The sequence below is a fragment of the Ictidomys tridecemlineatus genome, chromosome 11 (assembly GCF_052094955.1).
Source record: "Ictidomys tridecemlineatus isolate mIctTri1 chromosome 11, mIctTri1.hap1, whole genome shotgun sequence".
In the NCBI taxonomy this organism is placed as follows: Eukaryota; Metazoa; Chordata; class Mammalia; order Rodentia; family Sciuridae; genus Ictidomys; species Ictidomys tridecemlineatus.
In genome coordinates, this window is record NC_135487.1 from 34,421,810 (window position 1) to 34,434,516 (window position 12,707).

The 12,707-nt window shown below is 39.9% G+C and overlaps 1 protein-coding gene across 3 annotated transcripts in view; it reads right to left on the bottom strand.

Moving 5' to 3' along the window:
- Nucleotides 1-10,487: 10,487 nt before the first annotated feature.
- The window catches only part of Efcab14 (EF-hand calcium binding domain 14), a 36,026-nt gene continuing 33,806 nt past the window's right edge, over nucleotides 10,488-12,707 (bottom strand). For all 3 annotated transcript variants that reach the window (XM_040288616.2, XM_005317997.5, XM_013364543.4), the window contains one exon: nucleotides 10,488-12,529. In XM_040288616.2, the coding sequence (XP_040144550.2) occupies nucleotides 12,354-12,529 (176 nt within the window). In that variant the 3' untranslated portion in view covers nucleotides 10,488-12,353. The remainder of the gene's footprint in view (nucleotides 12,530-12,707) is intronic.

Sequence of the window (12,707 nt, forward strand, 5' to 3'; positions counted from 1 at the left end):
TGAATCTTCTCCTCCTCCTCTTCTTCTTCTTCTTCTTCTTCTTCTTCTTCTTCTTCTTCTTCTTCTTCTTCTCCTTCTCCTTCTCCTTCTCCTTCTCCTTCTCCTTCTCCTTCTCCTTCTCCTTCTTCTTCTTCTTCTTCTTTTCTTCTTCCTTATTTTGCCCTCTTATTTTACCCTACTTTATTCTCTTCATAGCAGTTATCACCATCTGAAATTCTTAGATTCTTGTTTACATTAACTTGAGGTGCTTACATTCCAGTGGAGTGAAACAGACAATAAATAAATGTTAGGTAATGATACATGCTATGCTGAAAAACAAAGCAGTTTAAGAGAAATGGAGATAAGGGGAACACCCAAGCAGAAACCCAAAGAAAACGAGGGAATGATCTGCATGGATATCTGACAGAACAGCTTTCCAGGAAGGGGGAATAGCAAGGGCAAATACCTTGAAGCAGGAGCATATGTACCCTGCTTGTGGAACAACAAGGAGGTTTTCTATGTGAATGAGTGAAGGGGACGACAGTGAAAATGAGTCTAAGGAGGTATGGGAGTGGTTGGTTAGACTGCTCAGGGATTTGGAGGACTTGATCAAGGATTGTGGTTTTAAATCTGAGTGAGATGGGAATTCACTGTGTATTTAAGCAGAGTAACATGATCTATTCTTAAAAGGATCATTCTGGCTACTGTTAAAGTTGGAAGTAACTAAATGGTGCCAAGGAGCTGAGCCAGGACAACCTATTGGGAAGCTGACCTAGGCTTGATTAGGAAATGACTTTCTAACTGAGCTGGTCATAAATGAAGCAAGCTGCCTCAGGAGATGTAAGCAAGTTCCTGAGTCAAATGAACTCTGGGGGATTAGTTGCTGAGTTAGGGAAGTTCTGACCTCAGTACTCGAGTATCTGATGGAAGTTGGATTAGACAATGCTCCAAGTCTCTTCGAACTAGAGATGATGTGGTTTTGGGAAATCAAACTGAAAGGACTATTTGCCTCAAGAGTAGGGGAGTTGACTACCTGGGAGGATAAGGAGATGTTTAGTGGAAATGTGGGAAAAGGCACTCCTGAGTGAAGGAGCCACATGAGCTAAACTCCCAAGGTAAATAAACAGGGTCTTTGAGGAACCTGGCATGACTGGAAGGGAGAGGTATACGAAAGATGGAGAGGAAGATGAAGCTGGAAAGAGATGCAAGATCACATGGGTAGAGCTCCCACAGGCCCTGATGATGCCCAGGAAATACTTTGCCAGCACTTGTTAGAGAAACAAAAGAGAGATTACAAGAGCCAAACAATGAGGTTTGGACCACTTGGTTCCCCTGAGCAATGTTTTTTTTTTTTTTTCCTTTGACAACTTGGTCAGAAACTTCTTAGGGGCAGGGCTGCCCAATGTTCATTGTGCTATCTGCCCCACTCACCACTGGAAAAGATATCTAGAAATGGCTCCCTAATAACTGACAACATAAATATAAGCTCCTGAGGGTGTGAGGGCCCTTTCCTGGGGGCTGTTCTGTGAGTTCACCATAAGAAGTTGGGAACAGATAATTCTGTGGTGGACCAGTCTTTGATGGAAGACAACTATGCTCATGAGATGCCATCAGATGGAGTCCCTTCCTCCCATCAACTCAGAACCCCTCCACAAGCACCACCCCTGGAATTCCCAGTGTTCAGAACCTGGTGATGACTTCTTTAGGGAACAGTGGGGCTTGAGCCTTCTGAGACTCCCATTGGTGGACAGGTTAGTGGGTGAGTTCATTCTTTCCAGAGCCATAGGCCTGGTAACAAGACTCAACCTTATGGATTCCGAAAAGAAGGATATGGGCCTTCCTGGCAGTAAGCACCCCTTCAGTCCTTTGAGTGTGGGGGACAAACTTTCCCTTTGCATGAATGGAGTGGTGGATGCCTCCATGGAGTGCTAAATAGTAAGATAGACTCCTCTAGGAAAGTAAGGATTCCTAGAAGGCAGAGACCATGTTCTGCCCAACCAGAAAAGATACATTGGTGTCCTTGTCAAGTGGTGAACTTTTACTTCTAGGAGGGCCTTGTCCTTAGTGAGGGTTCTCAATCTGATGGATTGGTTGGGTCCTGGATTGGGAGCCAGAAGGCCTGACTGAGTCCGTGAAGGTCATGTCCCCTCTAGACCTAGTGTTCCTTATCTGTAAAAGGCTAAAGTGGCCTCTTAGACTCCCTGCAAATCTAGCTTTGACTGAATTAAGAAAATGATGAGGCATATCTTTGAGGAGGGAGGGAAGGAATAAATGGATGAATGAACCAAAGCAAGGCGAGGAATGAGAAACAGTTCAGGTCCCAAGCTAGAGCAGTGTTACCCTGCCCCTCTCCCCTTTTTTAACTGCCTCAGTGGGGGTCTCATTGTACTTTGTATTTCTGGGGCTGTGCTCTATTATAACTAGCGGCTGCATTCTCTTTCTGCACTGGAAGAAGAACCTCCAGTAGGAGGAGCGTGCTCAGCAGTGGGCACTTACAGCTCACTCCTGTACTGGATAAACAAGCGATGCCAATATGGCATGAGTGCAGCTATCAACACAGGCCCTCCCTGGGCTGTTACCAGCGCCCGCCTGCTCCTTGATCACGAGCCACTCAGAGCTTTGTAGATTCTGGGCAAAATTCATGTACTCCACTAGGCTCTGAATCCCAAATAATCTCTGAATCCCACGAGAACTCAACGGGAACTCAAGGAGCAGGCGGGCCCTTGAGGCAGCAGGATATGCCCTATTCCCAGCAGGGTACACCTTAAACCTGGAACCTCCCTAAACTCAAGGAGCGGGATACTCCCTAATACCAGCAGGATACACCCTAAACCTGGATCCGCCCTGGTCCTTGAGCAAGGTCACCTTACTCAAGCATACATGCAATGTCACTGCAAATGACCTGGGTCCAAAGGCAAGCCCATTTCCACAATGGAGAGTCCTTCCTCTAAGCAACATGGAGTAGGCTGACAAAGAAATTGCCATGCATCATTCCTACTTGGCAATGGCTCTCAGCATCTCCCCACTTCTGATTAATTAAACAACAAGCAATGTGGCTTAAGGATCGTGCCTGGTAGGTTGTCCAATTCAACATATGGTTCTTACCCGTCATGGGAAAAACTGACCTCTAGGCGTCAGCCTCCTGTCTTAGGTTGATACCACTGCAATTGGATCATACCCGTCACTGACTACCGGTCCAGCATACAGCCATACTTTTGGATAGGCCTATGCACCAGTGGCGGGGGGTGAGGTTCTTGCCTCACCTCTGTTGGCCCCCCAATTTGGCCTTGGTGTCAGTGGGGGAGTGAGGTTCTTTGCCTCACCTCTGTTGGCCCCCAAATTTTAGACCATCACTAGCAGAAGGGAGGAGGATACAGAAATGCCATGACACCAAGCCAATTGATGGCTCCTTTGGAAAAATTACATCACTGGTGACACCATCAGCAAAGATATGCCAGCACTACCACAATTCGCTGCACCAAACGATAGTTCACAATGCATACAAGTGATATATAGTCCAGGCAAGTTCTGCAGGCAGTTCAAAGCGGAGGAGTCTATCAATATGTCCATTTCCTCCCAAAGTAAATTGAGTCCTTGATTGAGCATTACTTGTTGAGTTATATTCATTGATGCATCAGTTTATACAGTTTACTGTGATAGCTATCATAGAAGCTGTAGTTTGGTTTTATCTTAGTCTTCACTGCCACTGGGATGGAGATGGGAATTCTGGCAATGATGCTAAAGAGACATTATCCTGAACAGAATTATTAAATATAATGAAAAGGAAAGGTGAAAGTAAACAAACAGATCTGTTAACCTCCTTTAAAAACAATCCTTAACAGTTGTTTACCTAATTTAAATTAAACCATTTAAATCACGTGAATAAAAAAAATAATTTGGATCCATTTTTTCATGAGCGCTCCTCATATATGATCTATGGACATACGCACACAGATATACAACACAAAACACAAATGTGCACACAAACGTATAACACATAAGAAAATAATAAAGGCCTTATAGCTTTACCTAGGTGAAATCTCCATTGCAATGTTTAAAAACTCCACAGTCAAAAAATAAAACTGATCAGAAAAACATTAACTTAGGTCTGTATGAGCTCAAAAAATAAAATAGAACTTTATGATGTGGGAAAAGGCAATAATAAAATAGATATTGAAAAAAGCATCCTGGTTAATCACTGTCGCAGATGTAAGAATAGCCAAGCTGGAGCTCTGGATATCAGCTGTTATGGATTTGAGTCAAATTATCTTCTTTTTGGTCTGTAGAAATTGCTTTGGTTAGTCTCTCTGGAATCCAAATCGGCTGCTGTTCTCCCTGTGGAAAAACACAAACAGAACCCTGACTCTAGACAATCACTGGGTCAGGACCTTTCCATTGTCCTGTTAGAATATCTTTCCAAAGTACCTTAGGCTTATGTACATTTTTTGGATACATATGCATTTCTGCAGCACTAAGTCCTGATGAAACCAAATTTAAAAAGTTTAGAGTAAAAAGAGTTATTTTAAGTTTATCTTTGGGGATATATACCCTTTTCCAATTCCCTCTTTTTGCTTTAATAAGTACGTTTTAATAGTTTGATGAGCTCTTTCAACAATGCCTTGTCTCTGTGGATTGTATGGGATTCCTGTTATATGAGTTAACACCAAATGATGAGCAAAATTGTTTAAAAGAGGTAGAGGTATAACCAGGACCATTATCTGTTTTTAACTGTTTTGGAACGCCCACAGTGGCAAAATTTTGTAAGCAATGAGCTATAACATCTTTAATTTTTTCTCCGGCATGAAGGGAGCCCATCAAAAATCCGGAAGAAGTATAAACTGTAACATGTAAATATTTTAATTTTCCAAATTCTGGCAAGTGTGTGACGTCCATCTGCCAAATAGGGTTAGGTATCAGTCCTCTAGGATTGACTCCAAGATTAACTTGTGGTAAAAAGGTCACACAATTTTGACATTGTTTTATCATGTGTCTGGCTTGTTCCTTAGTTATTTTAAAACGCTTTTGTAAAGTATTAGCATTAACATGAAACCTTTTATGAAAATTTGTAGCCTCTTCTAGTGTAGAGAAAATATGTATGTCATGTGTCGTTTTATCTGCTAAATCATTGCCCAAACTAAGGGCTCCAGGCAATCCTGTATGGGCCCTAATATGTCCTATAAAGAATGGATCTTTCCTGTCCCAGATTAGACTTTGTAAAGTGGAAAACAAAGAGAAAGCAGAAGAGGAAGGGGAAATCCTACCAGCATCTTCAAGGGATACATAGCATTAACTATATATTGATTATCAGAAAATAAATTAAATACAGAATCTTTAAACATCACAAAAGCTTGTAAAACTGCATTAAGCTCTACCTTTTGAGCTGATTGTTTGGGTACTAAAAATGTAAAAGTTTGATCAGGGGTAACTACTGCTGCTGTACCATTATTAGACCCATCAGTGAATATATTTGGAGCATTCATGATAGGTGTTTTTCTTGTCATTTTAGGAAAAACTATAGGATGCGTAGACCAAAAAGACAACAAAGGATTAGATGATAAATGATTATCAAATGAAACATTAGATTTATACATGATTATTGCCCAAGTATTTAACTCATTAGCTAACTCATCAATTTGATCCATAGTATATGGAGTAATAATTTTATTGGGAGAAATTCCAAACACTCCCTTTGCTGCTCTTATTCCTTTGAGTATTAATTGTCCTACAGCCTCAGGATACCTAGTAAGAATAGTGTTAGGAGAATAAGATAAATGTATCCACAACAATGGACCTTCTTACCAAAATACTCCTGTAGGAATATTTTTTGTTGGTAGTACAATAAATAATAAAGGCAAACTTATATCAATTCTATCCAAATGCATATTTTCCATATATGTTTCAATAATTTTTAATGCCTTTCTAGCTTTAGGAGTTAACATCAGATCCAAATTCACCGTGGGGTGAATTTGGATCTGATGGACCTTTTAGAATATCAAATAAAGGTCCCAACTCTCCTGTTGGTACGTCTAGATAAGGCCTTATCCAATTTATGTCTCCCAATAACTTTTGAAAGTCGTTAAGTGATTTGAGTTGATCTACTTGTATTTGAATTTTTGGTGGACGGACCATGGTTGAGGATAATAGAACTCCTAAATAATTAATTGGAAAATTTAATTGTACTTTATCTATTCCTATCTCTAGATTATAATTTTTTAATAAGTTTGTACGTGTGGCATAATATTCCAGCAATGTGTTTTTATCTTTATGTGCTAATAATACATCATCCATATAGCGAAATATTTGTAGTTCAGGATTTTGATTTCTAAGTGGCTGGATTGCTTTGTTAACACAGATTTGACACATAGTTGGACTATTAGCCATCCCTTGAGGGAGTACTTTCCATTCATATCTCTGATCAGGACCTTCATGATTTAGTGCAGGGATAGTAAATGCAAAACGTGGACTATCCTCGGGATGAATTGGAATCGAAAAAAAAAATCTTTAATATCTATAGCTAAAACATGCCAGGTTTTTGGCAAAGCAGACAATTGAGGAATCCCTGATTGAGCAGGTCCCATAATAATCATCTCATTATTAATTGCTCTTAAATCTTGCAATAATCTCCATTTACCAGATTTCTTTTTGATGACAAAAATGGAAGTATTATGGGGAGATACAGAAGGTTGTATATGTCCTTCCGCTAATTGTTGTTTGACCAGATCATGGGCTACTTGTATATTTTCTTTAGTCAGGGGCCACTGAGGAACCCACACTTGTCTTTCTGATTTCCAAGTAATTTTGATTGTCTCAGTGGCCCTTTCTGAAAATCCAACCCATGTCTGTCTGTTCCTTGATCTATTTGAATTGGTTCTGCTATACCTTGTTCTTGTTCTCCTAATCTTCTTTCTTTCCTAAAACCTTGTCTAGCCCTAGTAGTGGGCACATTAGAATTGATGTTATTTGTTAATGTCAAACCTAATTGATCTAGGGCATCTCGTTCCCATAAATTTATAGGAAGATGATCCAATACATATGGCTGTATAGTTCCTTCACATCCTTCAGGATCCTTCCAATCTAATATCATTGCACTTCTGTGTGGATTAGTCACCACTCCTAGGCCTCGAAGCGTTTGAGTGGCTTGTTGTAATGGCCAATGTTTTGGCCATTCTTGACGAGATATGATGCTAAGGTCAGCACCTGTGTCCAGTAGCCCATTAAACTCATGACCTTGAATATTTAGTTTTAGCATTGGGCGAGAATCTAAATTTAAAGACAGCATAGCCCAATCTACACCTGTAGAGCCTAATCCCCTGGAAACTCTTTCTACACTACGGCTGGAGAATTTATCATGTAGGCTGGGTATTATTAACAACTGTGCTATTCTATCTCCTGGTGAAATTACTGATATACCTCTTGGAGAACTAGCTATAATTTTTATTTCACCTACATATTTGGGATCAATTACCCCAGGACTTATCATAAGTCCTTTTAATGTAGATGAACTACATCACAATAATAAGCCTACTGTTCCTTGGGGAAGAGGTCCTTTTACTCCTGTGGGAATGATTTGAACTCCCATCTCTGGAGTTAGTACTGCTCTGGCAGAGGCGCAGATGTCCAACCCTGTGCTCCCGCGGGTTTGTCTGATAAGGGATTTAATGGACAATGTGTCCTGGGCACTACCCTGATAGTGTTGCTGGGTTCCTCCACTGCCCCGTATATTTGTGGTTGTGGGCCCCGGAGCATTGGGCCCCCCAGTCCGTTTTTTGGCAATGGAGCCTGATGCCTTTCTCCACGATACCGTGGGTAAATACCTGGTCCTTGTCCGTTTTTTGATAAGGGAGTACCCTCTATGGTGGTTTGAGAACGGCATTCATTAGCCCAATGTCTCCCTCTACAGCATCGTGGGCAAATACCCGGTATTCTATTCCTTTGATATCTAGTTTTGTTAAACCCTCCTCCTATGGGGCAACTCCTTTTAAAATGTCCTGTTTGTTCACAATTATAGCATGTTTTTGGCCTGGCATCTAAAGCCTGTTGTACTGCAGCTGCCAAGACTTGCCCTTGTTCATTAATGTCTCTACATAATTTAATATATGTGTTTAAATCTTCATATCTTCATGGTCTTCTGCAGCAACGATTTGCTTGGTCATAAGCCAGTTGTTTTATTAATGGCATTGCCTGTTATGTATCCCCCAAAATTCTGGAAGCTGTTTGAATAAGCCTATCTACAAATTCAGCGTAAGGTTCATTAGTTCTCTGTATTACCTTAGATAGCTGACCTTGTAAATCTCCACGTCCTTGTAAAGTCTTCCATGCCCTAACTGCGTCTGCACACAAAGATAATTATGAGCTATTTGACCCCAACTTAAAGATATGAAAGCCTGGTTCTGTCACAGAAATTTTCTGCACTTACTTTGGAAATGAGCAAACCCACTCACCATATTTGATCTAAACTTTAAATGTAGACTGCCCTGAGGTAGGGCCAGTTTTTGCCTATTTTGTGGAGTGGGGTGTATGTGTGTGTGTGTGTGTGTGTGTGTGTGTGTGAGAGAGAGAGAGAGAGAGAGAGAGAGAGAGAGAGAGAGAGATAGATTGTGATTCTCAGAACTTAGTAAACATGTAGTTAATTTTTTCTTTTTTTTTCTTGTGTGTGGGCTGAAGGATTAGGTCCAGCAACTGTAAAGCCTTAGTCCTATCTATATGACCTCTCTCAAGCAATGGATTTAAGCCTTTTCTTTTACTTTTTTTTTTTTAAAGGTAAGTGGACCCCCCCCCCCCATTTAAAACATGACCTAATATTGTATCTCAAAATATAAAACAGGATCAAGTGGATCTTCTCTGGTAGAACAGGGGCAGAGGTTCACTCCTCCCTCAACTTGCCCCCTCTTCACCTTGTCCCCTTCAACCCTGCAGATGCCTAAAGCCCAAGACCTACAGTCTTCACTTCTTTAGGCCCAATATTTTAATTCTGAAGGTAGATTCTTTCTAGAACACTTGCTTTGTGCCCACTTCTGTTAGCCCTTGCTTTCAAAGAAGGAAGGAATCCATTAAACATAGGGATCAAAGCATATTTTCTTTCTCTTAAGAACCAAAGGAATGGGAGGAGGCTTTAATAAGACACAGTGAGAGAAAAAAAGAAATGTTTTATTTAGATAAATTAAAATGGCTGAATCACTGATATGAAATAAAGCTCAAATTGAGTTATGAAAACCTTGAATTCACTCCCTAAACAGAACCAAAATTGCTTATATGTTACCAAAATAGCTCCACTAGAACAAAGTAGATTTGTATTTCTTAATATGTGAAAAAAGGTAGGTTAGGTTCATATAACAAACAATACACGCTCTATAAAGTCTCAGGATACCCAAATGTGTTCTGGTTTGGTTATGAAAGAAACCACATCTAGTTGGTGTTGGCAAGCAAGCCAATGAGGTGTGCAGCAAACAAAAGCTGTCACTAAAAACAACTCAACAGGCCATTATGAGTATGAGCCCATCATAGTCAAAATCCTCAACTGTGACCAGCAGGACCAGCAAGGGGGGCTCTAGGGGTTATGTCCAGCAACTGCAAAGAAAGGAAACTGCAGCAGAATGCAAAACAGCCAACAGCAGGGGACGGGTCCATTCCTCAGCTTTGTTGCCTCAGACTCATTCCTGAGTGCTAGGTACTCTGCAGTCATCTTGAAGCCAGGCACTTTATTCCTTTGGGTCTTCTCTTTCTACAGTACCTGTTTGCCTCTCTGACTTATGGGGAGGCTATTTAAGTAAACATTATGCCGACATATATATAAGGCAATGGAATAAAAGAGTCAAGAAGGTTGTGCTTTGGGAAACTAAGGAGAGAAGTGGTAAGAGCTGCCAGAAGGAACAGGTAAAAGAATTTACAATGAATGTCAAACTCATACCACTCACTTCCCAAGCTTTCTCACAGAGCTGAAAATGTGGCAGGTGAGGCTTCACTATAGCCAAACACAAGGCACAGGCTGGGTAAGTGGGGACAGCATACAGATATAAATCCCAAATTAACACTAAGTGATAGGTTTCTGGGGCTTGTAAACTGGAGAGTCTGCTCAACTTGAACAAAGGAAGCTGAGATACCTACCTGTCTGGGAGACATGGTAGTTACTCAGGCAGGATGACAAAGGTATCATAGGCCTGAGTGCAGCATGGATGCCTCTGGCAGACTTGGCAGGGGAGGGGTTGGCATTATATACAGCTCAGGGGTGATGCTGGCAGACAAGCTTGAAGTAGGAAGAACAGAAGAGAAACTGAAAAAAAGAAACCTTGAGTTTTCCACGGATATAGCTATTGGATGTAAAAGAAAAATACATACTACAAAGAGTTAAGGTGTCCTGAATGTATCTGCCTATGAATAAGAACTTGAAACTAAAAAGGACAAGGTACATTACCCTCAAGTATATTTCATATAAATCAGTTATCAAAAAAATACCTTCCAGGTACAGACATACTATTTATGGTACAATATATACAAACATAGCAGTATAATTCAATTTATTGCTAGAACTTTATTTGGTTGTTACAAAATCTGTAAGGGTGTATATATTAAAAAGGAGGAGGGCACGGAAAGCAGCCAGAAGAGCAAAAAATTATCAAGTTTCCTAAAGTGCCAGGCTAATTTTAACTTTTCCATGAAAGTGAAATAACATAGATGGGTAAGGGAAATGTTAAAGAAAAACATTTTAAAAGGGAATGACAAGCAGACACATTCATTAGAAGAGACGTTGTCCTGCTTTAACTGAATTTTAATACTTCTACAAAAAAATTTAAGGTTAGCTAACACCAAGCTGAATGCAATGTAAAGAAAAAACCAGTCTTTACATGTTTCAGGGTACTGGACTATACTGGCTTATAGGTCTTGGACAAGTTAAATGAAAAATGAACTCTACCAGAGAAGTTGGTGCCATGAGAGCTTCTCTAGTTTCTCCCTCACTTGACTACAGAAAAGTTAAGTTTTGTAAGTTTTCCTTTTGTGCTACCCAAAGATTGCCTTTGGGAACAACACAGCAAGTGTAACTCAACATACAAGTGACTTAGACCATTCCTTCCAGTTCCGGGACCTGCTGTACCAGGTCCATAAGGGAGAAGTATTGCACTTGCTACCATCATATGAAGGCTTCTGTTGTAGTGCCAGCTATAGTTTGGCATCCTCTGGACAGAAAGCCTGTATCTACTTCTGAGCTGATATCTGTAAGAAAACAATATGATTTCACACATTTCATTTCACAACTATTTTTGCCCTTAGTCATCTCACCAAGAAATCCATCAGGTTCTTGGTTGGCTCCCAGGTAAAATCTCAAAGGGGTAGTTTCTTGTTTTAAAAGCAGATGTACCCTTTTCCTCTAATACCCTGGGTGGCTAGTCTGAGACAGTGACTAGGGACTTGGGTTTTGCCATTCAGAATGGAGACGTTACTGAAGGTAGGAACCAGCTACAGCCTTAAGATAGACTTGTGTAGGTGGATAGGGAAAGATAATCTAATTCACTTGAGGGAAAATGTAGCTCCCCACTGGATAACTTTTTGTGTTCCTAAACCCTAAAAGAGGATTAAAAATGAGAAAATGAGAAAAATCCTCAAGAAGACTTCTCTGGTTCACATGTTGGGATTCATTGAGGGAATAGGAATAAACTCTCAGAAGCCAACTTTTTAAAGTATGGAGCCAGCACTGGTCCCACAGCATCTAGTCCCTGAATCAATGCCCCTATCTGCAGGCTAAACCCCATGGCAGCACCTTGTCCTTGGAGGAGGGATGAGTTAAGTATATGTGAATATAGTTTCAGTTGTTACCCAAATAAGTGATTTTTTTAAATAAGTAATTTGTTCACATCTTGCTTAAAATCATTCTTTCTACTTTCCACACAATATGCACAATTTTTCTTTCATTTTAAATATTTACAAACAGAAAAGGCCTATCTTTTGAAGACAAGACATCTTCTGAGTCTCTATAAAGTGCAGCTATTTAAGGCAAATTTATATGAAATATAAAAGGTGGCTTATTCTCTCTGTATATACATTTTCCAGTTTTAAAAGATAAGGTCTCCTCCCTTCAAAAAAAAGGAAGGAAAAAAAAAGAGGGCTTTATTATTTCTTTTCCTGGCAATTTTAAAATGTAAGATATTACTGGTTTCAGGAAATTATAGATTTATGAACATCAGATTATAAGTAAAATGGTTTTCTTTTTTAAAAAAATAACTTTTGTATAGCTTTTCAAACAAGTTAGAAGGTGGCAATATGTTTGCTACAATAGTTTGGAGGACTAGAGGGCTGATGCATAAAAGGGTTGTTTTTGTTATGTAAGTAGATTTTAGGTAGTCCAGGGTATACATCCATTCCTAAAATAACGTCTGTTGTGGCTAGACACCTAAAGCTACTCTTAGCTCCAGGAATGAGTATCTTCCATCTCCATTGGAATCAAATGCTCTCAAGCTCTCTGGATCTGGCAAGGTAGAACCTAGAGAGTTCCAGATTTCCTGGTAGGTCAGCTTCCCATCCACATCCTGGCCAGTCTTGTGGAATAAATCCTGAAGATCTGTCAAAAAGGAATTATGAAAAATGTATATATCTATTATATAGAAATTCAGTTAAAAATAGGCTCTTACAATATTGAAAAGAAAGCTATTTGCAGATTTGTTTCCAGAGGGTAACATTTAGAATTTCACTAAATCAGACTAATTTTTGATCCTTTAAGAATGAAAGGAATATTATAT